This window comes from Dermacentor variabilis, chromosome 7 (assembly GCF_050947875.1).
Source record: "Dermacentor variabilis isolate Ectoservices chromosome 7, ASM5094787v1, whole genome shotgun sequence".
Taxonomy (NCBI): Eukaryota; Metazoa; Arthropoda; class Arachnida; order Ixodida; family Ixodidae; genus Dermacentor; species Dermacentor variabilis.
In genome coordinates, this window is record NC_134574.1 from 166,431,789 (window position 1) to 166,457,011 (window position 25,223).

The 25,223-nt window shown below is 43.9% G+C and overlaps 2 protein-coding genes across 2 annotated transcripts in view; one reads left to right on the forward strand and one right to left on the reverse strand.

Annotated features, from left to right (window-relative positions):
- The first annotated feature begins 41 nt into the window (after positions 1-41).
- Positions 42-17,511, forward strand: LOC142588475 (KICSTOR complex protein kaptin-like). The gene is made up of 14 exons (XM_075700251.1): positions 42-227; positions 499-712; positions 808-893; positions 2,120-2,207; positions 2,294-2,348; positions 2,440-2,527; positions 2,638-2,708; positions 3,556-3,665; positions 4,361-4,471; positions 5,478-5,565; positions 6,826-6,961; positions 7,883-8,053; positions 8,492-8,589; positions 17,310-17,511. The coding sequence occupies exons 2-14, from the start codon at positions 499-501 to the stop codon at positions 17,365-17,367; spliced, it is 1,374 nt and encodes a 457-aa protein (XP_075556366.1). The 5' UTR covers positions 42-227; the 3' UTR covers positions 17,368-17,511.
- Positions 8,574-25,223, reverse strand: part of Mcm5 (Minichromosome maintenance 5) — a 28,160-nt gene continuing 11,510 nt past the window's right edge. The window contains exons 9-16 of the mRNA XM_075700249.1: positions 24,210-24,278; positions 23,953-24,093; positions 23,580-23,756; positions 22,073-22,188; positions 21,157-21,285; positions 16,053-16,155; positions 13,635-13,802; positions 8,574-8,820 (exon numbers count right to left, since the gene is read on the reverse strand). Coding sequence (XP_075556364.1) covers positions 8,719-8,820; positions 13,635-13,802; positions 16,053-16,155; positions 21,157-21,285; positions 22,073-22,188; positions 23,580-23,756; positions 23,953-24,093; positions 24,210-24,278 — 1,005 coding nt within the window. The 3' untranslated portion in view covers positions 8,574-8,718. The remainder of the gene's footprint in view (positions 8,821-13,634; positions 13,803-16,052; positions 16,156-21,156; positions 21,286-22,072; positions 22,189-23,579; positions 23,757-23,952; positions 24,094-24,209; positions 24,279-25,223) is intronic.

Sequence of the window (25,223 nt, forward strand, 5' to 3'; positions counted from 1 at the left end):
GCCAAGACAGGCCAAGGCAAGCTCGCTCGCAGTCCAATCAGTGAATAAATAAACCAATTGAATAAACACAGGAAGCGCGACGTTAGCAGCGGGAAAGAGCGCCGCCCCAAAGCTGTCGGCTTGTAACAAGTCTCTGCGCCCTTCTATGTGATTTCGCATGGCAATCAAGCGACACTCGCACTTGCTTTCCGAAGATATTAAATTAAACAACAAGATTCATTGCTACGGTTTGTAACACCGAATCCCTTGCTTTCTGATACGAGTACAAGCTGTTATTGTTTCTGTTAACGACGTTTGATATTCGGTTGACTCCGATGTTATGTCTTCAGAGCTCTCATACATTTCACGACTTTGTAGAACACAGCACTATCAATTGCACGCATGACTACAACCTGCTGGCATCATTAATTACGCGTCGTCTGGATGCGATACGGACCGTTTGTGTTAATGGCCACAGGATGATAGTGCTGACGATCTCTCTGCGCAATCGTATTTCAGATGTATCCGGACAGGAGAAAAATGAGCGAGGCTCACTTCTCAGGGCTGCCTTCGCAGAGCAACATTTACGGCATGACGACTTTGAACATCGGCGACGCCAACAAGGTGCTAGTGTCTTGCCTTCAGAGAAACGTGTTCTGTATAGAGTACGCCAGGAACAAGAAGAACGCATTGACACCGTCATCCAGAGAAATACACTTCACCTATCTGCCAGGTACTCGCCATATGAAACGAAAATTTATTAATCTCGACAGAGCTTGGCCGCTTCGGAACGCAGTTTCCCAACATGCTGTCTTGATATGCTTGCAGAGGGAGCCGACGTGATTTCGATTGATGCATTCAGCAAGTCGGTGCCTGACAACTTGGACATCATCATCGGAATTGCCTTCATCAGGGTAAATGTGGTCTCTGACGTTCGTCGACCACACAGTTCGTCGACCACAACAACAAAAATATCCACTAATTGAGCAACAGTAAAACATATGCACATATAGCTGTATTGTCCAAGAATCACTTTAGTCGGTCGTCCACGTTTGCCAAATATTGATGTTTCTCGAACATCATATCACTTTATTCATGCAACTACATGCCTTCTCCACATCACATATAAAAATTGGGCATTCAAAGTGATAGCAAAGTTTAGCATTGCGTTGAACCTTCTCAGACGGTGTTCTAAGAATACGAAGAGGGGACATGTTGGCACAGCATGTGAGACTCCATGACGCGAGGCAACTGCTGCTGCACATCAAATGCAGCACCTTGGCCGCTGACAGCCGTCTCGCAATGCGTGCTTGACGAGGAGTGCTGCCACCGGCTTTGCAGGCGTAACGCCTCATCGGTGCACGAAATGTGGCTGAAGGAAAACAATCGGCATGTATAGCTTGAAGTGTACTGTCCATTCCACTCTAGCCACTGTATGCACCACGATGTGGTACATACACGAAGCTGCTGAGTATCTACACTGCAGCGAGCGTACAGTCGACAAACAATGCCGTGTAACTCCTTCAGGTGCTGCATGCACAATTGTAGATGCCAAGATATTGCATCAAAAGCAAAAGCACTGATGAAAATAATGATATTTAAGACATGTTGCATACATCTTGAAACATTGCTGATTGGACCTGCGCTAATATGTGTAAAGTGTTTTAGTAAAATGGGTTGGAAGGAGGATGGCTGGGTGTTTTCTATCGGTGTCAGTATGTCGTGATGTAGTGGGTCCGCCTCTGTCATTGTCTTACAAAATATTTGACGTCAGGGATCTTTCTCATGTGGCTGGATAGGTGCTTTATAAGTACACTAGACTCGAAATAGTTGATGTTCTCGTACCTCACATTCCAATAGATGGTTCTTATGTAGAGTTCACATTATGTGAGCTTGACAAAGCTCACTGAAAAACTAAAACTTCTTAATCTGTTCCACAGCTCTATGCTTTTCATGATTCAGAAGATGCAAGAAATGCTATGAAACAGAATTTTTGAAGTACAGAAAAAATTGGCACCTCAGGGGAATAATCTGTCTTTATTAAGTTGAGATGATACACAAACAGCACCTTTGGAGGCTGTGTTTTTGAACAGCACAGCAGCTTGTAGCAACACTTCTAATCAGCTCCTCTTCTTTGTAGCCTGGAGAAAATCAGCTTGCAAGACATTATCTCAACATTTATTCTCAGTCGGAGCCAGGTTGTGGACTAGACCTTGACAGAATTGCACGTAAGCCTGTATAGTGTCCCCCTTGTAAAAACTTTTTGAAGTTGTACACCGGTATTGCACTGATGCACACCCTTTGTACCATGCAGAGGGTTGTCAGAGCCTCGAGCTCAACTTCATCCCTTACCAGCTCACACACGCACCGTAAGTTCACAGTGCAGAGTAGCTAGTTTTAAAGCAGCAGTAAAAACTCTCAAGCTCTGTATTGTTTGTTTCATTCTGTTCAACCAACCAGGCTGTTCTCTAACCAAACTGGCCAGAGAAGCGGAGAGTTCGTGTTTCTCCTGTGTGGGAGTGACTCCAGGATACATCTTTTCAGAGAGGTATGTCAATTTCCATGTTCATAGTTCAATGACGCAAGTTTACTTGGAATTTTCAAACCTTCAGATTTCCAACCATCAAATGACCTTGCTCTTTGTTCACACATATCCAGGATATACACCAGACCTACAGTGAGATCCCGGTAGAAGACGACTTTCCAGAATTCGGAAATATTCCTGACATGTAAAGTTACAACTGCATTTCATCCCTTGCTATCCACTATGAACGGTGTTACTCAAACTATAATTCGGTGTGATGTACTAATAGGAGCTTTGGTTATGCTCATGAGGGGAAGCTAAATGCTGGGAGCTTCTATCTGAACAAGTAGGAACGTAGATTCTGTTCAGCATCCACAGCACTTAAATTTATGAGGTTTGCTATATTTAAAAGAAAAAGCTTTATCGAGTGACTGTGGAAAGCAGATTTTTATTTAGGCCACCAATTTTTAGCAAAGATGGGTAAGAAATCGCAAACCTGAACCAAAACAAGAAGACACTTATGTACCAAGTTTCCAACTCTGCAGCGTATTAATCAGTAGTGATATCACAATTCCATAAATTGCCCCTATTAAGACATCCAAAGGGGACAAAATTGATGTACTATACACCACTCTCAAATGTTTTGTAACAAACTCGCATAAGCTGTAAACTCTCATAAGAAATTTGCCTGTTTTAGGTGCTCTAAGGGATGCAGTTTACAGAACTTTGTTATCTGGTTTTAAGGCGGTGTTACAGATTTGTAAACTTCATGCATCACATTTGTTTAAACTTACCGATTTTCAACAATTTTTGTAAGAAATCTGGGGTCCCAACTAATAATTCTGCTTTCCGCATTTTCTATAGTACTTTCTCTCTCCAGTGCAATACATTTCACTGAATTCAGTCTAATGTTTGTCTAGTAAAAGTATTTCTATGTTTTATGTGTATTTGAATGGGAAAATCAGAGTTGGCCCCTAGTTAAAGCTTCCTATTAACCTAACCAAGGATGCCTAAGTTTCTTTGACATGTCTGCTTCATATGTGGGAGTCCAGTGTCTTGGCGATGGATCTCAAATACAAGGAAGAAGACGGCGCTCGAATTTCAGCCATTGGTTGCGAGAACGGATTTGTTCAAGTCGCAGTGACTGCACTGAAGAATAGTGGTACGCACCAACGATTTCTGTGCAATCTTTATTTGTTTGTTTATTTATTTTACTCCAGAAGCCTGGATGTGGGACATTACAAATGGGGTCAATGGTGACGTGGCTGTTCAATTAGTAAAGAATTATATTTATTATTGGGTAGTTGTGAACTGGGAAGAGTTCATTATTCCCACTTAAGTATTCACACTATCCTGCAGAGAGCATAAATGTTTGCTTGATTTTGGAAGGCATTGTGTGTGTTGGGGGGGGGGCGTAGAGGAGGGGGACATGTCCTCAGATTTTGCATAATGGACTCTCCTATTGTTCCACATTTTAGATTTCCTGCATGAAACAAATCTGTTTGAGTGTCTGTAAACATACTTTGTATTATCCCTAAGGCAGGTTTAAAAGAAAAAAAGAAGAAGAAACAAAGAACTCAACACTGATTTGTGTCCAGCACACCTTTGCATTATCCTGGCTCTGTCATTACTCATATGGTGTAAATGCACCCCGACCCAATTTATGGCAAGTGACCACTGGATTGTACTAGGCAGCAAAAGTCATGCATTTAGATGGGGATGTCCAATGCATGAGGGCTGGGAGATAGGAGCTTTTCTGGTGACTACTTTTGCTTGGAGAACAGTGCGTGATGCACTAAAAAGAATGTGATAAAACAGGCATGCAAATTTTTTTTTTCCTTTTTTTTCCACAAATAGGTGAAATTCAGATTACATCATCGTGGCAAGTTGACTTGGACTCGCCTATCTCTGCCTTGCATCTTTTTGAAGACAGTGCGCATTGGCCATTGCCCGACTATATCAAGCACAGTGAGTTCTGCACGCAGTCAATACATACCACGGAGTTCAACTTTCTTTTTTTTTTTTTTTCAGTTCAGAGGCATCACTTTTCATGTGCAGTGCAGCTTCTGAGGCACTAGATAGGTGTCAATGACAAATTTTTTAGCTTTATGAGGTAATTTCAGCATGACTTCTCATCCTGTGTAAAAACACTGCTTTCTTACTAGGTGCACCCACGTTGGAGAACGAGGAAGGGTCGCCTATATTCTAGCTAAGATAAACAAAAACAAGTGGAGTTGGCGCAGGACACGTAATGCATAGGGCAAATAATCGGTTCGCTATTCGAGTTACAGTATGTGTGCCAAGGGAAGGGAAGTGCAGTCAAGGTTGTCAGAAAATGAGGTGGTGTGATGAGATTGGGAAATTTAGAGAAATGATGGAAAGAGATATGGTTGATTCCTCTTTCATATGAATTGGTAGAACACGAAAGTGAAACGTGTCTTTACAGAAACAGTTGCATGTTTGCTTTGTGAACTGCAGTGAGCGGAACATAACTAATGGGTTGGCGACCGTGTTGCAGGTTTGCTTGGCACATGGCTTCCTGTCCTGCTGCCAAGCCGCTTTAGCGAAAGTACGAGCATTTTGGACCGGCTTTGTAGCGTCTTGGGCAGCCACTTGAGTTATGATGTGTTCAGCTTCAGGAATTAAAGTGGCAGAGTTTATAGCGTGCACCGCGAACAGGCGAATGCATTCTGCTTCACGCTGGCATGTCTCTCGCCGGACCAAAGCGAAGTTCGCCCAGCGACCATAATTTTTTATGGTCTACTGAGCAATGTGAACAGACTATCCCAGCAGCATGTACTTCTGGATAACAGTACTATTTGTAGACAACAGCAGTTTTATTCAGTGTACTGGTGTTGTTGTGCAGGTGCAAATTTTTAAGAGGTAACCCTATGATAAAGCAGACTTTTTTCACCCAATTATGTCTTAGCAGTGCTCACAAGTCACGGGTTGTAGAACCACCCTCATTTTGCAGCCGAGCTCACCAGCTGCTACAACTCGGGCTCAGCTCTGAAAACGCATCTTCTTGTTTGCCGTGCTCTGATTCCGTCACTTGTTTACAGGTGAGGTTGAACCACTGTAACACTTGAGTGCGGGTTGTTCGTAGTCACATTGTATCGCACTATAACTTGTCTGCTTCATGCAAGCTGCAGTGCAACCTTTAACTTCTTTTTTTTTTAACCCCTTAACCATTTCGGAGGAGTCTTACTCTTTTAGGCTCTGCTGTCCATAAAACGGTTATAGCAAGTACAGCTCATACGGGTTCTCTAGATTTAAAGGTGTTTAAAGTAGTTAAGGTAAGCAATTTCCTAATATATCACAAGACTTTTAAGAAGTTAACTGTGACCAGCCCGAAATCTGCAAAGATTTGAGAACAAAAAAGTGTATGTGATTAACTTTCCTCAAAGTCTTTCATGATTTTTTGCTTATCTGTAACTGAGGTGTGCGAAAATAGCACATCGAATGTGAGGACAAATATAATGCTGACTGAAAATGAATTATAATAAAAAAAACTTGGAACGCTAAAAACACAAAGGACGTAGAAAAAAACAGACACCACACTCTGGTGGTGTTTCTTTTTCCATGTCCTTTGTGTTTTTAGCGCTCCAAGTTTTTATTATAATGCATTACCAACTAGCCCCCCTATCCATCCTGAAAATGAACATGAATTCGTAAACCTACAGTATGGAATGAGACACCATATTCTTAACTGATTTTCTTTTGATCTCAGTTGTTAACAAATGTCACCACATGTACCATGCATTAAAATGCTCTATTTTGAAGTCTTTCACAGCCAGTTAGACAGGTTCTCACATCAAAAGGCCCCGATAACTACTAAGATTTAACACAGAGCTTGGGTCCAGTATTGAGCATCAAAAAAGTAATAGAAGCAATGTCAAGAGACAGGAAAACAGCATTGTGGATTAGAAAGCAAACAGGAGTAGCCAATATTTAATTAAGAGCGAGAAATGAAGTTGGGCAGGCCATGTAATGCACAAGGAAGAAAACCGATGGTCTGTTAAAGTTACAGAAAGGGTGCCAAGAGAAGGGACCTGCATTCAAGGATGGCAGAGGACTAGGCGGTGTGATGAAATTAGAAAATTTTGTGACATGGAATGGCGTCGGCTGGTGCAGGCCAGTGATAATTGGAGACCAATGGGAGAGGCTTTCACCCTGCAGTAGATATGAAATAGGCTAATGATGATCATATCTCAGCAGTCGTTTCTGCATAAAAGCTAGACAGACAAGATAAAGCTGAAAACCTTTTGCTGTGTTCATTACCTCCTTTTTTTTTTTCTTGTACTCCTCATTCCTCCCAACAGGGACGTGCTTGACCGAGGCTTAGAGATGCATGCCATGCTACCTTGCAGTGACGATTTTGACTCAGTCGTTTGTGGCTGCATTGCTGACATTGACATGGATGGTGTGAATGAGGTCATTTTGGGAACTTATGGTCAGGTGTGTTTCACATCTTTTGTGTGAGCTGTTCAAGCAAACTGAGTCACTCCGATATGTTTACTGCAGCCAGCAATAGCACACTTGTGTAGAATTAGGTCGTAAGTTATAATACATGCAATGTATGGAGCTTCCGAGGTAATAATAATGCTGCAGTCCCAGTCCAGGAGCATAAATAACCAAGAGAAGCTTAAATGAGGCACAAATGTTCCGATTGACATTTTCATGCAGAGTAGATGTTGTGCACTGTGCTATCAGGATTGGATAGTAAGCGTGTACCAACTGCAAGGATTCTTACTTTTGTGTGAAAAAGAAAGGAAAGTAAAATTTTTTTTCTTTTCTAACACTGGATTACAATAATGAAGGCGTATGCACTCATTGACATTGTAGGTTTACCTCAAGCTTTGATTTTACATCGATTGTGCATAGAGATGTTTTTCCTGTGCAGATGTCTCACATGTGTACCGCAGTATGAAAGGAACAGTAACAATGAAGGGACAATGAACATCCAGAATCAAAGCTAGCCCATTGGCCCCTTAGTTATTGTAGCATCCCTAATGGCAGCTTCTGCTTGTAATCAATTTTTATGATCAGTAAAAATATTAAAAGACTTTGGCTCGGCTGATGGCTTCTGTGCTTCAAGTAGCACAGACTGTAGCAGACCTTTTGCTGCAGCTCAAGTAACCAGAAACACATAGCATTGAAGCTGGTTTGTTGACCTCCTTAGCTGTGGTGGCAACCCTTGTCCCTATGCTACTAAATTTTGGCTTAAGTTTTGTAACGAGTAGGAGTATTGAAGGAGTCTGGCCGAAGTGATGGCTTGTGTGCCTTAGGTTTTAAAGGGCTAGCACAACAGACTGTTGCAGTTATGTAAATACCAAATGCCCCGTTCACCCTTTGTGCGTATTCCATCTGCTTCTGCAGGAGGTGCTTGTGTACAAGCTGGTATGCCAGCGTTCAGGCAGAGAAGCCTACGAGCTGCTGTGGCATCAGACGGTCTCCCATCCTATCCTCTCGATAAAGTATATGGACTTGACCGGAGATGGAATTTGTGAACTGCTAGTACTGTCCACCAAAGGCCTTCACATTCTGCAGGCAAGTGATGCTTTCACCTTGCATCACATGCTGATACATGACAATAAAAAAGGAGCACCAGTTACTACTACCAAGGCATTGAATTTGATTCTGTTGTGCCTCCAAGCACAATACAATATTGTACTGATGAAACAAAAAAAACGTAATTATCTGTCTGTTTCTAGCATCTACGCAAGCTTAGAGCACTGATTCTATTTTCTAAACTAATCAGTTATGCTACTGTGGAAAGCCTTTCCTCTCCAAGTGTTAAGTTTGTAGATGCCTTCAAGAATAAAGATTTATTACATCCTCATGCATGCATGCATACTTGTCTGAGAATAGTGCAATAAAATAGGAGTGGCTGCTATATTATGAGCCAGTCTTGACACGTGTATTCAGGTTTATAAAATAGTTTCTACATTTATGAACGCTGCAGTCACCAGTGTTTTTTGTTTACAGCATGACCTTCGAGAGACAGCCAGCATCTGCGTAGAAAGAATGGACAAGATTGCGAAGCTTCTGACGTCTCCCAGCACAACAGATGAAGGAGACACCTTGTGTGTTTGAGAAATTACTTGGAATTTATTTGTTGTATATAATACAAATATCAAAATTAGAATGTGTATGTACAAAATATACGAATATATATAGTCTGGCAAGTGGTCTTGTGCGACACTTTGGCCGCATCACTTGATGCGATAGAGCATCTTCCGCTGCATGCGGTGCTGGATCTCCCCTCGTCGAATCATGTAGTGGAGCACTTTGTAGATTGCGCGTTCCGGATATTTCTGCACAAGAAAAACACATTAGCGATTGAACTTCGGGAATGCTGATCTCAAAACAACTATGGCTGCCTTTGCAATGATTCCCATGTTAGAAGCTTTCAGACATCTTCACACCTTTGGCACAATATATACTTAGCACACTGAGATGATGATTTGTAAGCCAAAGCTATGATTACTAGTTCTGGGGAATATTGTTGGCAACACAGAAGAACAGGAAGTGCTTGGAAATTTTATGGTGTCAGCCTTATTGTTACAGGCCATTGCCACACATTGGGCAAGATGCCCAGCAAGACAATAAAGAGGACAGTCAAAGAAGCGCTTGTAGTGTTCTTGGTTTGCCATTTTGGCTGTAGCCTCTCCCTGTATATACCGTATTTGCTCACATAGTGAAGACACATTTCTTCCCCAAAATATGTGCACAAATTTGGGTGTTGCGATCATTATGCGGGGTAAAATGTTGAGCAATTTTTTTTCCACAGCCGCCTCTAAATAGTAGGAGACAGATGGTACAATTTGGTGTCGGACGCACCAGCTGTCGTCCTGGTGCGTCGGACGCCATATTGGACGCCAAATCGTACTGTGCACCTCCAACTTTTTGTTCCACACCAAACGTCCGATCCAGCACTACGGCACAACAAAAGGCATTGAATGCCGCATTGGACGCCGATTCATACCGTGTCTCTCCTACTTGTCGCACGCCAGGTGTCCGATCTGGCGATACAGCACGGCATAAGGCCTCGGATCTGGCCGCCGTTCCGGTGTGTCAGATTACATATTAGACGCCAAATTCGATCATGCGTCTCCTACTTCACAGCAGCAAGTTTGGGGTGCGGTCATTACGAGAGGGGGGAAAAGAAACACTTTTTGATTGGAAAAGTGTGGAATGCGTTCATTATGCGAATAAATACGGTATGTTGCACATACATTTTCCCTTATTTTTGCCAGTTCTTGAACCCTGTCAGAATATATAATTGACCAACAATGCTCTAACAAGAGATGCTCCAGGCTGGAGCCACCAGCTTGTTTGCAGATCTACATATACGACTTTTCTTGGACAGATAATTCTGACATAGTAGACTGCTGTTAATGTGATCCCATCTCTGCTCACACCCATGCATTTCTACGGGCCCAAACTTTCGTTATTATGATCATAAAATTCCCCTTTGCTGGATGATTCAAACTTGACCAGTCAGCATGCACGGCCTGACCCCAATAGCAACCCCTTTATTAACAGCGTCTCTCTGGGCAGAGTTTAGGGGACAGTACATGCATTGAACACATCACCTTCCATAGAAAACGCCTATTTTCAGCATGCCCTAGGAAGATCTTCAAGCAATAACGGTAGCTCGCAATGTCTGATCGCAGTATTTACCAGCTTCTAACGTGCACCTTTCTTTTTTTCCCAAGAAAATTTGACCAAAATTTGGGAGGACACTTAAGCTTCGACTTGGAACACGATAGCATTCAAAGATCCCCGGCTGCTTCTCACGCTTCCCGGCAACTTCAGGTTACACAACCGTAATGTTTTCCTGGGAATGCTGGCAGCGAACGCTACGCACGTAGGCAAGCTTTCTGGTTCTTTTTTTGATGGTGTTGTAAGGAACCGAGCGGGCTGCGCTACTCCTACTAAGACAGACCTCAAACAGCAGCTGGAAAAGGGGTTTGTGTTTTAGTTTCCATAACAGAATTATGTTTTCTTGTATATTCAAATTACAATCTCACGCTATCATATCTGCAGGTTGTGTGTAACTCGTACTTTATGAATTTTCTGACGCATTTTACTTTGAGAAATTAAATTAGTTCAGTAACGCCTATGCACCACGTGGAGGGCCTGCGTGGTACGGGATGATTTTTTCGTCCACGGGCACCAACACCGAATTTTCCGCGACGCGGGGCCCTTTACTCTAGAACGTTACAAACCGCCTTTGCGACGGTCGTATGCTTCGCCGCATAAAGCAGCTGTATTGCGGCGAAGCTGACTTTAGGAAGCCGCCACTGTGCCACAAACATTCTTGCCACGTTTTCTTGAAAAAAAAATTGGGTGCACATTAGATTTCTGCTGTTTAAGAGCTCTGATGTTACCTCTATGTTTGCTTTCCACTTTGGACATATTGTAAGCGAGAGTGCATTTGATTCGGGGGCATGTTAGAATCAAGAAAATACTGCCAAATGAATCAGCAGTGTGTTTCGACGTTTCTTTTCTGCAACTTGTTTAACTTGACCTGGCGAATACGATAAATTTCGCTGGTCCTGTCAAAGTCTAGTTAACAGAAAACGACTGTACCAGCAAAAGAAAAAAAACATGGTATGCAGCATGTGATAAATGTTCAGTTTGTTTTAAAGGCACATGCTTGGCATCTATAAGCACAAATTGTTATGAAGCAGAGTTGCAAGTCTACTTACTCTGTACATTTGCTAAGCACTAGCACATGAACAAACCTGTTATTTCTTTTATTATTTACTAAAGGACCTAATACAGTGAAACCTCGTTATAACGAACAGTTAAAAAGTCGGAAATTAGTTCGTTATATCCATAATTCGTAATATAAAATTTTGTAAAAAATACATGCAAGAGGAGCAAAATTCAATCAGAGAAGGCACAGCAACTCGAACGATGCTTACTTGGGTCACGTTCATTTATTTACGCACAAAGAACTGCGTTATCGCGGCCTGCTTCTTGGTGTTGATCGCATTTCGTATCACGCCCTGTTCCACAGTTTGCAAACACTCAACAAGGGCAAACCCACTGCCCTCAATAGCACTGCAGTGGCGGTGCAGTAAATCCAACGCAGCAAGTGCTTCTTGTGAAGTCGGAATGTTCTCATCGTCTACAGGGTCAGCCTGAGCTTCATCTGCGGGATGTTCAGAGACTTCCGCAGCGATTTCGGCGTCCGTCAGTACAGCCGTGGTCGCTGAGATGTCATCGCCACCTACGAAGTCTTCTACAGTCATTGTTGCAGGCATGTCACCAACAAAACGCGAAAAATCGTTCCAGGCCTCATCGAGCTCGCGGAGCTCTGCTTCTGCTTCGTCGGGATCGTCACCATCGTCACTTGATGCATGAGCTTATGGTGGAACAAAACCTGCGTGCCGAAAGCAGTTGGCAATCGTTTCACCTTTCACACTGTCCCATGCCGCTTTAAGCATCTGGATTGCTCCCAGCAGGTCGATCTTCAAGTCTTGCTTCATACGAAGCTTCACGAGAAGAGTGCCAATCAGTCTCCTCTTATAAACTGCCTTGAAGGCCCTGATGACGCCTTGATCTAAAGACTGCAGCTTGGCTGTAGAGTTAGGCGGAAGAAAGCGAACTTCAATGTTATTGAGTGCGACATCTGTGTTGTGCGCGGTACAGTTGTCAACAAGGACGCACACTTTGCGACTCTCGCGCACAAGCTCACAGTCTCAAGCAAGCAGCCACTTTGCGAAAAGTTCACGCGTCATCCAACATTTCTTGTTGGAAGCATACTCTACGGGGAGTACGCGGCACTCTTTCATGCATCTTGGGGTTTTAAATCTCCCAATGACGAAGGGTCGCAGTTTCACAGTGCCTTCCATGTTGGCGGCAAGCAAAACAGTGATCCGGGCCTTTCCTTGCTTCCCGCCATGGCACGGCTCTCCACGTGTGTCAAGGGTATGCCTGGGTAGCATCTGCCAAAATAGGCCTGTTTCGTCCGCATTAAAGATGTCCTTGGGCTGATATTTTGCAAGGATTTGCGGCCACTCCTCTTCCAACCACTTTCTGATGCTCTCGCAGTTAGCCGTCTCACTTTCGCCAGAGATCGTTTTGCCCACGATGTCATAACGTGCCTTAAACCTTTGCAGCTATCCAGAGCTGGCGACGAAGTTTTCGGCAGCGAGGATACAGGCAAAGTCTTTCGCTTTTTGTTGAAGCATCGGCCCCGACACTGGTATGTTCCGAGCTCTGACATCTAAACACCATTTGTAGAGCGCCTTCTCCAAGTCGCTGAACGCAGGGGGCCGAAGACGCTGTGCACTTGTCCGCATGGTCTCGTGTGCTTGTGCCTTGATGACAGCTTTGTTCTTCACAATGGTACTCAAAGTGCTCCTTGGGATGCCAAATAAGTCCGCAAGAATGCACTTCTTTTCGCCGTTCTCGACACGTTGAATAATCTCGAGCTTGGTCTTTAACGTCAGTGCCACTCTTTTTTTCACATTCATCGCCATCACAGCACTACGCACACCTGCGCACCGCACTCGACACGACCACCGAAAGAGCCTCCACACAACGCTACGACGGCCACGCCACTGCTAACACTAAAACGCAAAAGCAACATTCGATCACGCCGCTGCCGCCGCTGCTGAAGCGGCGCTGTCAGCGGTTGTGAGATGCGGACGATTTCTTTGGCTGTCAACTCTCGATGACGACGTGGCATCTGTGGCGCTGTCAGCGCCTGCGAGGCAGTCCTGAACGTTTGCTGCGCCGCACAACACACTTGTAGTGCAACGAAGCCTGCCGCCTGCTATTAAAGTGAGGTAGGGCTTGGCGTCGCGAAGTTCGTTATATCCGTTTTATGCCAAACCGCGTTCGCTATGGGAAGTTAAAAATACATGTGTTTGACAAAAATATTTCGGAAGAGTTCGATATATTCAATAATTCGTTATATGCGTGTTCATTATATCGAGGTTTGACTGTATATATTGCCCCTTTGTTTTGATCCTTCTTGCTTCGTTCAATATGTGTCGAAGGTGCCAAGTGACTTGCTGAATAATAACATACTGACAAAAGCAGCAAGCCTCCATCATCAACGTGAACAGGAATTGTTCACAATAGACTGATGAAAAACTTGTGTGCAAACCTGCTTGAGGAAGTCTTGCACGATGCTGTGTTCCGAGACCTGAGAGCCAATGGCGAAGCGTCGCTTCATTTGGCCTTCGATACGTAGAAGCATTTCGTGCTCTTCTTGTGTTGAGAACCCTTCAGCACCAGAGAGGTCACCGGACAACGCAGCATCCAGCGTTGAAACCTGAAAGAAAATTGTTAAATTATAGTGAGTTCATCTGACATGAACACACCAGATGTTTAAATTTTCAGAGTGACGGGGACACAAAATGTAGATACATCCCAATCTTATCTCAAACTAGGATGTTTTAGAGGCTTTTATAGCATAAGAAATTAAAAAAAAAAGAAGGTTATCGTGGTTTGGGATAATGCCCTAGATGCAATGTGCACATCACCATACAACTTATAACGGACCTTTCTCACATAATTATTACAGTCCATTGTAACGAATGTCAACCGTACTAGCTTAGAGACATTAAAAGGACACTAAAATATTAAGTCAATCTAAAGGGATAGATTAATGCTCGCAGATGCCTTAAGCATCAATATTTTCGCAAACAAGGTTTTAGTAATAGAGAAATTTACCGTATTTGCTCACATAATGAATGCACTCGCGTAATAAATGCAGCCCCCACTTTTCCAATCAATAAGTGTTTTTTTCTTTTTCTCGCATAATGATCACACCCTGAACTTGCTGCCGTGAAGTAGGAAACGCACAGTATGATTCAGCGTCTAATACATTGTTTGGCGGCTGTGATTGTCTCCGATGCTGTGTCAGACGCCAAATCATACCATGTCGCCAACTTTCATTGCAATAGCAATTATATGAATGCTCCAGGCGCATTTTTACTGTCGTTGCCGCCACATGCCGCATGGTGTGAATAAAAGCGCACGAGGGAAGTCAACAATTGCGGCTCAATCTCGCGTGCCGTCTTTCATCACGCAAAAGGCCGGGGGGGTAGGTACGGCGGCGTTGTACTATGGCAGCAACTGTGTATTGCATAACCGCACCCGAGATGCACCGACGATTGCGGCTCAATCTCCCGCATGCAAGGGAGGAAAACGGGAAGGAAACGCGCTGTCTTGTGTCGCGCGTATAGCGGCGGGGGGAAGGGGGGGGGGGTCCTTTGGCAGCAACTGCACATTGCGGGGCTGCGGTGCACCCTATCTTCAAAGTTATCTGCGTCGGGGGCTGAGTCGATGGCGGCTCATACCTTTGCGAGTGCTGCATTCTTGCCACTCAGTTTGTATGGAAGTGAAAGTTTGCATGTTTATACAGCTGAATACAATTGATAAAACTACTATCCTTACTTCATGTAGCTGTCTGCACATTTGCTATCACAATCAGTGGTTCGCATTTCGGGCGAAGCTGACTTTCTTAGAGGTGGCTGTGGAAAAAAAGATCACTCAGAATTTTACCTCGCATCATGAACGCACCCCCCCCCAACTTTGCACATATTTTTCGGGAAAGAAAGTGTGTTCATTATGCGAGTAAATACGGTACGTAAATGTAGAACATGACGACACAAAGGCACTCCTCATTTTATTTCTGTCGCTAGTACTCAACTTCTCTCTATAAAAAGATAATTGTATTGCATCATAAGACGGAAGAAAATGCTACTTGTCCAGTTCTATTCTATGTTTAGAAAAAATATCTCATTGGCGTTACCCTTGACAATGCTGGCGGTCAAAAGGTTTCGTTTTTACTCTATTTCACTGCCCACGCCGGTTTTGCCGGCAAGCGAAACTCCCACAAAATGCAAGTATAGCAGAGATTTCCATGTCTGTGATGTCACGGCATGCCCAAACGGTGCACACCACTTAAACAAAAAGTAGCTGCAGCAGCGAATCCGATGCTCTGTCTTGGCTTGATTTTTCCTTGGCTGTGTGTTTTGCGTTTTACAAAAAAAATTTTGCGTCGTCTGTCAGGCACCGCTTTATTCAGAGACGGCTCTAAAGGGCGGAGATAGAGTATGCAACGTCACCACTCCCTCGCTCGGGGGCGGGTGATTTGAATTGCGCTAAAGGTAACCACATCCTTTCAACACAATTTTCTCTTAAAGTATTTTCTTGGCACAAAACAAGCACTGCGAGGTTTATGGAATGGTAATTGAACAGTCCATGTTGACTTAACATTTGCCTTTAGTGTCCCTTTAAACACTACCAATCCAAATATAAATTTATTGGCTCTCCAAACACTTAGTAGTTGTAATCGTGTGAAGCAGACAGAAAAGAAAGAAAGAATAGTTCAACCCAAAAAGAATAACAGCAGAAACTACAGCAACATTCCCAGTCAAGTCAATGGTCACGCAAAGCAAGGTTGATCCCATCCTTGTCGCGGTGTACTAGACTGCTCCCTTGGTTAATGTTCGTAGGCACCTCTGAGGCTTCACACTGTTGTATCGACAGTCCTACGTTTCTTGCCACTACGTACCTGGAAGAGCCGCAGTGCCTCGTCAACATGCCACTCAGTAGCAAATGGCTGCAACTGCATCTTGGCCAGGGATTCAGCGATACGCACAATGGCCTCCAGCTGCCTGCAGAGGTAAACATAAACCGTATACGCATATAGTTTACTATCAGCAGAACTTGAGTGGACTCAGAATTGGGTGGAAGTGCGAACTATTGCAGCATGCTGGCATATTGCAAAGGTCTCGCCATTGCAGTGACATATCAGCACTGGAAGCCAAGAAGTTGTTTTTTGTCACTTTAACCAAAAAAGTACGAAGTTACAATACAAGCCGTTACAGTCAAAGCTTTTTATAACAAACTCTACAGTTCTGTGAAAAGTGGTTGTTGTACCAGTAGTTCATTCTATATGCACTCTCGCTTCAAAGCGCACAAAAATTAAGGACACTGGCTGGCACCAGCAGTTACAATGCGACACCACTTTGGTCTGAAAATAAGTTTTTCAGTACCTTCATTATTGTTCTCAACACTTTCCACATCTAACCGGAAGTTTCTGCTAAAAACATCATTTAAAGAACGAAATGCTGTGGTGTAGCTCCTTCAAAATGGGGCCCAGCCGGTTCTGATCACTTGCCATTTCGAAACTACAAGAGCACCTGCTGTTGATTTTTCTTTGGGAGCTTTATATGTTTTGCTATCAGCGGGACACAAGTGAATTTTGCATATAATAGCGAAGCATTTGCAAAGGTATTGCCATTACGACTGTGAGCCACAAAGTTGTGTTTTTTAATTGCTTTGGTCGAAAAAGTGCTACGTTCGAAAAGTAGAACGCCATCGTGAACAATTATTCGAGAACTATGCAAGAAGAAGTGCTGCTGCCATAGCTTCCAAGATAGGGTGCCTCGGTATTGAGGCACCCTATCTATCTATCTATAGAATGAGGAAACGTAAATGCAGACCCTTTGCACTGTGCTGCCTCTGGAAACGGGCCAGGAAAATGGGTGAAGTTTGTCGCAGCTTCTGAAATTCATGCACAGTGCTTGCTCATCTTTAAGGTTGTACAGTAAACAACTCGTTATTCAGACACCAATAATTTGGACATGATTATCTGGACAGCCCCACAGCACCGCACTAGCCCTGAAACACTAACTAATCATGGAATGGGTTCACTGTGAAAGGGTGTCATCTCATGAATTCCATGCCATACATATTTTTTATAATTCTTCAACTATAAGGAGTTATCGTGCTGATAGCCACCTTTTTCTCTTTTTGTCTTCAATAGCATGCTGGAAGCTACACAATGGAGAAGCCAAGAGAGCAAAGCCCCAGTCAAAAGTTGAGTGTTGCAGTGGCAAAAACCTCATCATGTCAGCTCATGGCGGCCTTGGTAGACTACGCTACTCATCACACCGGTGCCATCTCGGAGGCCACCTGCAGCTGGCACAGTTATGTGCAGTCCAAGGATGAAATGATTTTTCTATCTTTTTGAGATCGCAGACATATATATTTATCATTTATTCAACTCAACATTAACAATTTTTTATTACTGGGAATGCTCTAGCGATCACAAAATTAGATAGCAGCATTGGTGGGCCAGCTGTTTTCGATGACACTGCATGACGGCATTGAGGAAGTGAGAGCAAGTGATTTTGCGCTCTTTTTGACACCAAGATTCTAAATTCCCTGCTGTATATATACATACAACAAATACACCCTGAGGCAAGAAGGTGATGTGTCAACAAGAGTAAATTATCTGGCTGCAGCACTACATGCACACAATAGGGCATGGCGGCAGATGAAAAAAGCAGATGAGCAGTACAAGGTTGAGCTCCACCTGCCTTCTTACAACACGTGCAAACTTTAGTCAAGCCTCCCACACTGCTCGAAGAAATGATGGTACTACATGCTTACATAAATTAGCACTAAAAGACAAAACACATAGAAAGAAAGGTGAACACAAGTGCTTTTCTTTTTACAGCGGTGCTGTCTATGGCTAGGATGCCGGGATTTCTTCATGGCATAACGTCAACAGAAAACTATCATAATCTATGGCTCATACTCCCGTAAGGCAGAGGCTACAAGCACTTGGCAAATTGAAGCGAACAGTGCATATATTCTTTGGAATCATGCATACAACATACAGAACAGCATATGTTTCAGTAAAGAACACGCTCAAAACAAGCATCCGAACCACATATTTGATGATAAGGCGTTCGTGTGCCTACATGCAATGCGAAGCACATACCCCCCCCCCCCCCCCACTCCCTGCATACATTTCCTGGTAAAGATTACTGTTATGCAATCTGCCACAGCGACAGCAGCTTGATTGTAGCATACAAAGCAAGGTGTGACATAACTAAATTTTTGTACATAAAGGAAGAACTTGTCTAGCAACTGATTTGTGTTGTTACAGTGCTATGGGAAGGCCATGTATAGTGAGGACTCCTGAAGAGCAGTGTGCCTACTAGGCGCGGCGAATTTCTCTTCTCCCTGGTCCACTCTTTGTAGGTGCGCGAGGTAGCAGCGCAAGCAAAGTTGCATTCCGTCAAAACTTCTTAGGCTAATAATTAGGTAAATACATATGGATGTCGCCACGTGAATAATTTCAGCCTACATCACAATGGGTACTCGTAGTTGTCATTTACAGCTTTGCTGTCCAACCACCTTCACAGTATGGATTGGAGACCATTTCTTTATGTGTTGCGTTTCATATAAGGAGGAACGAAACAAAATAGGAGAGGCCCTGACGTCACGTTTCTGTAGCCGGAAGTGCAGCCATGTTGGTGTGCAATCTCCCTTTACGCCTCCAATCAGTGCAACAGAGCAGACAGGCGCGAGTTTTGAACTTGCATTGCTATGAGCCACCGGAAGTGTGTGCTGCCGACGCGCTTCAAAACAAAGCCTATGAAACTTCTGTTGCAGTTTCAGTGAAGCAGATGCTCTCCTGTGCGTTCCCATGGCACATTGAAGAAGACGACAAAGACACACACCATTGTTGCTTGAGTGTCCGTTGCTGGCTGACACACATACAGACAGACCCAAAACACAACTTTCAAACTTGAACACCACACTCCAATGTCAGCTTGTCTCACGAACAGGATGTACTGCGGGAAAGGCAGGGGCCAAAAATGTTATCTTACTTTTGAGAGGCCGAGAGCAGCAGCAAGAGCATCAGGAATGCAGTTGCTATGCAATGATGATTGGCACACCAGCCCCACTGCTCATTTGCGAAAAACACTACATGACTTCCGCCACACTCCCTTCAACTGATGTGGGCGAGCCGGGGCCTTTCCTATGCTTTCCATAATTTCACTGAACAAATTTAACTGAAAAATTACCATAAGAAGCCATGTATAGTCCGAGGTTTTTTGCAGATTTTGCCATGCGAAATTTCCGCCTCATACTATATGCACATTCCAACATTTTCAGCCCAAATTCGCAGTTATGATTTCAGCATTACTCGGCGCTATGATCGTCAGGTTCTTGCGCTATCATCAGGTACTATTGTAACCACGCGGACTTGTCGGCCATGCTGACTCCGCAACGGCCCCGCTTTGCATGATGCAAGTACCACGAAAGCAGTATTCAGCTACTTTTCAAAGAAAAGTAATCGTAGCTGCCGAAACCATCGGCAACTGTGCCGCAGGGCGGCAGTTTGGGGTGAACAAGCACAGCATTCACGGTTGGAGGAAGCAAAAAGAAGCCCTCTTTGTGTGCAGCGGCCTGAGAAGAAGTTTCCGGGGACCGAAGAATGGAGTGTTTCCTGAAGTTGAACTGGACCTGGCACTTCATTTAATAGCAACAAGCTGCGCACCTCAATGCCAACATTGAGCTGCGCACCTCAATGCCAACATTGAGCTGCTGCACGCAAAGGCAAGAGAGATCGCTAGAGAAAAAGGTATTCCATAGACGGACTTCAAGGCAAGTTAACACTGGGCATATAGTTTTATGTGGAGCGCTGATTTTCTTTGCGTCGGCGCACGTTGAAATCGCAGAAGCTGCCAGAAAGCTATGAAGAGCTTTTCTGCATCACATGTTTTCACTGCGAAGTTGGGTAACATTCAGCTAGACCAGATCGGCAATGATCAAGCGCCAGTATATTTGGAGATGCCCTCGGCACTAACGGTGCAGCAAAAAGGCTGCAGGCCAGTTTCTTTTCGGTCGATTGGAAACAAGAAAACGCAGGCGATCGTAATGTTGTCCTGCATGGCAGACGGTCGCAAGCTACCACCCTACGTGGTGTTCAAATAAAAGACTCTGCCGAAAGGAGACAAGTTCCCCAAAAGAATTGTCATCCACTGTCAAGAAAAAGGGTGAATGGACGAAGCACTTGTGCTTGATTGGATAAAGTCAGCGTGGTGTCAGTGGCTCGGAGCACTGCTGGGGCTCCTATCACTACTTGCCCTGGCCACGGGTCTCTACGGTATGCAAGACTGACTACCACAACAGTTAGTCCTCCTGATGCTCATACATGAGCAGACACGAAATCCCAGAGTGCCAGCTGCCCTTTTCTCCCTGGTAGTTCTTAGGATCAATAAAGTCATTTACAACTCGCACCTACGCTTACCAAGGCTGAGGCACTTCATGCCGAAAACGGTGACGGTGGGTCACAAAACATGCTGTACCATTCACATTTGTAATTGTCATTTTCGTTTATCCTGCTCTTTGGCCTTGATAGTCAGAAGCTAGTTAAAAGAATTCATAGCTTAATTTGCATCCCAATTTCCAAATAAAATACTAACTAGAGTAGGGGTGACATAACAGGATAAGACTTCAGCCAGGTAATTGTTCCACCTGTAGTGCCTCTTTCAAGGTTTACAGTTTGTCACTAAGTTTGAGAGTCCACTGTTGCAAATAAACACAAGTAGAAGGCAAACGATTTCTTGGGGAAACTGAACTAAGCAAGGCAAACAACTTTCCCCGTAAATATAAATTATTTTTTTCTTGCATAAATATTTCCATTGTGTCAATGCACACATTGCATGTTAGTAAAAAGGTTTAAAAAAAAGGAGAAAAAGAGGAAATGACCACGGATAATGCCTTAGCAATAAACTTTCCCCAATTGTAAGAGCCTCCTTAGGACAGCTAATTGTAATAAGGTGAAGCTGTAGAGAGCATGCTGACAATACCTGACGGTGATGGGTATGCTTGACTTTTTGACAGACTCCTGCTCATGTTCACGAGTTCCATTTCGCATCATGACATAGCGATTCTTGAGCTTCTCTGCGGCAGCAGCAGACAGCCTTGGCCCACACTTACTGCAAGAGTCAAGTATTGCAACTGTAACTTTGCTTCTTGAGATAGGGCTATAGAAAATCAAATCAGTCATTCATGACCAAGATTACAAATGGCTCACATTCAGCGCATTGCTTTACATGAGCACCATTACTACACACAAGATGAACAAGAGCTAAACACAAGGCAATGCTGAACAACATTACGATGACCACTTGGACAAAAGAACACATTTGCAACTTGCAACAGAAGCGCGAGATGGGCTAGTTGGTCTCTAACGCAATAAAGAAACAACAGATGCTATGCCCTGTATACTCTTTGCTGTCTGTGGGTACATTATTGCACTTCTTCCTCCATCAAAGAGCAGTCGTTGGCATAATGTTTAGCATAATGCAGTGCGCAGATGTTCAGTACCTTGCCATCTCTGAAACTGCTAAACTTTGTAAGAATTTCAGCTGATTCACTCGCATTTGCAAGACAACTTTTTTTCCCAGAAATGTGGCGCTGCGGCCGCCATATTGAAAAAGTAACTGAATCTATCAAGTAAAACTCTTGCTTGGGCTAGTTGGTTCATGCTTGAATTAATAAAGGCAAGGCGCAGAAGACCAGAGGTCAAGAAGAAGAACACAAATGACAGGACCGGCGCTTGATTGAATCTATCAGCCTCGCATATAAAGCGGGGAGGAGTGGGGAGGCTATACATTCTGGGAAGAAACCTCTCCCTATATTTGAATAACTACAACAACCTACAGATTCAAAGTAGACATTGGTTTAGCTATTCAAAGAAAAAGCCAGAGCAAAAAGACTTACTCTCGGCAAAAGGAGATGTACTTCTTGAGCGTGCTCAAGCTCAGCTCGCCTTCCTGCGTCTTTTCGGCAGTTGGCTCGGCGTTCATGTGGATACCAATCACGTGCTTGGCAAGTGCCTACAGTCATTCAAGAGAAAAAACACGGTTTGTGAGCGCGACTGATGTAATAAAGATTTAACAATTCTTTTAGAAGTGGGAGCAAGAAATAAATATTTATGTTGTGGGAAATCTAATACAATAACAGCCATGATGATGGCTTTTCATAAGCCAAAAGTGCTGATCACTTATGACAAGCTGAGGTCATCAAAGGGAAGGAAGGAACAGCACAAAATGTTTGCCTAAATTTTTTTTTCTTTCTTGGATAGCTGTCTATTCCGCAATCGCAGTACGAGACCTCGATTCTTTGTACATGCGATAAATCACGATTTTTACTCATATTTAATTCTCACCACTATGTAGCTCCAATTTTCATAGTATGTTGAGGAGCCCTTGAAACCAAGCCCTAGGTTAAGAAGCCACACTCCATTTGGTGCATGTATTGAACAATATTTTTTGTTTTTTTACAGCACCTAATTTGAAATGATGCATAACATTCACCAGTCAGCTGCTGGTATTTTATTGCGTTTTTATTTGCTATTTCAAGTTTTCACACCCCCGAAAGCGTCGCATGTCTTATGCATTTCATGCGTTTGTCAAAGGCAAAATCACGCCAGCATTTTCTGGTGAGTGTTCATAGTTTGCTGTCCCGCCAATCAACTTCCCTGAGAGGCTGTTGATCAACTTCAGCAACAAGGTTGTCAAAGCCGACAAAACAAGTGTTTGGAGCATTGACGCAGAAACCAAGCGAACCTATCTTGAAATTGCAACCATCAACATATACAAACAAGTAAGCGAAATAAGTGCTGTGGCGGCTCTGCTGACACCCGCATCGATAGCATGCCCAAGTCCTAACCAATGCCAATGTCACATGGCTGCTTCGAGGCTCTGACACAGGCTGCATTGCTCGCTGTTCAGAACTCAGTACATATCGGATGGGTATAAACATCGACCGATTCACGCCAAGTTAATTGTCTTTGCCTTCACTAAAGTAAAGAAGTTGTGCAAGGTTGGAGAAACCGAAACTGATGCTGAGCTCACCCAGGCTACATTGTGTATGAATACAGTCTTATGCAGAAACTCTGCCCCCATAGCTTTCACTTCATAGCCAAGCAAAGTTGCCCACAAGTATAGTACCGGTTGTGTTGGCATTGATGGGCAACAACATTTTACTGACACAGTGGCGAACAGACTGTCTTCACGCAGTGCCAAGGTTGCTGTCACCCATCATTGCTTATGCATACTGTGTTAGTCACATAAAATCTCACTAAAATGATTGTGTCCCCAAAAGTGAACTGAGAATACTGGCCCTGGTATGATTTAAGAGCTCTGTCATTAACTAAATTATGCATCAGGGTTGGATGCCAAACTGCAAGCAACAAAAGTAACAGGTGAGCAGGAAATAGACATACAGAGTCTTTCTTCTCATCATGGACGTCCTTCACGATGAAGATCATGTCAAAACGAGAAAGGATGGTGGGCATAAAGTCAATGTTCTCGTTTGCTTTCAAATCGTCCCAGCGGCCAAACACGCTGTTGGCTGCCGCGAGCACCGAGCAGCGAGAATTAAGGGTTGTTGTGATGCCAGCCTGTAAAGCAAAGGCAAGTATCGCATTCACTATGTGCAGTATCTCACAATGACAGAGAAAGTGAATATGAAGTATCAAAAGTAGCAAATACTACATCAAGTGCCAAGAGTCTGGAGTGCAGGCTCTCAGGCTCGGTGCTAAAATTTAGACCTGTAAGACCTTGTTCAATTAGGCTTAAGTCTGAAGCACTGCTGACCTTGGCTATGGAGATGGTCTGTTGCTCCATGGCTTCGTGAATGGCCACTCGGTCATCCTCTCGCATTTTGTCAAACTCGTCGATGCAGACAACACCCCCGTCTGCCAACACCATGGCACCACCTTCCATGACAAAGTTCCGCTGCAGCAAAAACGTCCGCCATTCACCATGATTTAGCACGATGTGCACTGCAAATGTCCGACAAGCGAATAGCCATGCAACTGGTTGGCAAAAAAAGGCGGGTTTTTATTACTTACAGTAGCTGGGTCCCTGATGACCGAAGCTGTCAGACCAGCAGCACTGCTACCTTTGCCGGAAGTGTACACCTGCATGAGCATTACGAGGCAATGTAGACTTGGCACAGTGACCGTCACTTTGCATTCTTGGGTGAACTGCCCTGCAAGCTGCTACACTACAGTTGAACCCAGGTGCCAAAAAATTCAGAAATATTCAAGTGCCAAGAAAATCCTATATACGGGTATATGTGGGCATATACGGGTATATGAATACATGTGTGTGTATATAATGTTCAGCGGCATCTTCTTGTTTCATTTGTATTCACCACGAGAACCACACAAGCTACCCTAAGTATCTTATAGCATTACCAGTTTTAACAATACTCAGATGTAACAATGAGCATCTGCTACACTGTGAACTTTTTCTAATGTAAAATAAGCTACTTACTACAATGTTCCCATGCCGCATTATTGGCAATAACAATTGCGTCTGCGTACTGGGTGTATGCGCCCGAATGAAAAGGATGCAAAATTCAGGGGAAAAAAAAAGAATGCCAGCTACTTTGCCACACCCCCCTTATTCTGTGCACCCTGCACAGCACACCTTAGTCGCCCCCTTCCTCAGTCTCCCTTCCAACCCTCTGTGATAAGCGTAGTGCGCGAAACCACAGTGCTGTAGATGGCGAGAAGAAAAGAGCACAACAAAGAATGCGCATGTGGGGACGTGAATCCCATGCTGAGCAAAAGGAGACGAAGTCAAAGAGCGCCACGTGCAACAACACACAGCACAAATAAGAAATAAAGGTAAAATGAACCAGTCATTGGAGAACACGGAGCTCCCAAGAACCAATCATTGAAAAACACGGAGCTCCGAAGATCACCAATCCTGGAAAGACACAAGGGCTAGAGCAGAAGAAAAGGGCAAAGCGCGGGGTTGGAAGGCGAGTCACAGGGAAACCACAGGAGGTGGTCAGCCACTGGACCTGGCGTTGAAGACAAGCTGTTGGGTTGCGGGACCGAGCCATCAAGCTGTCA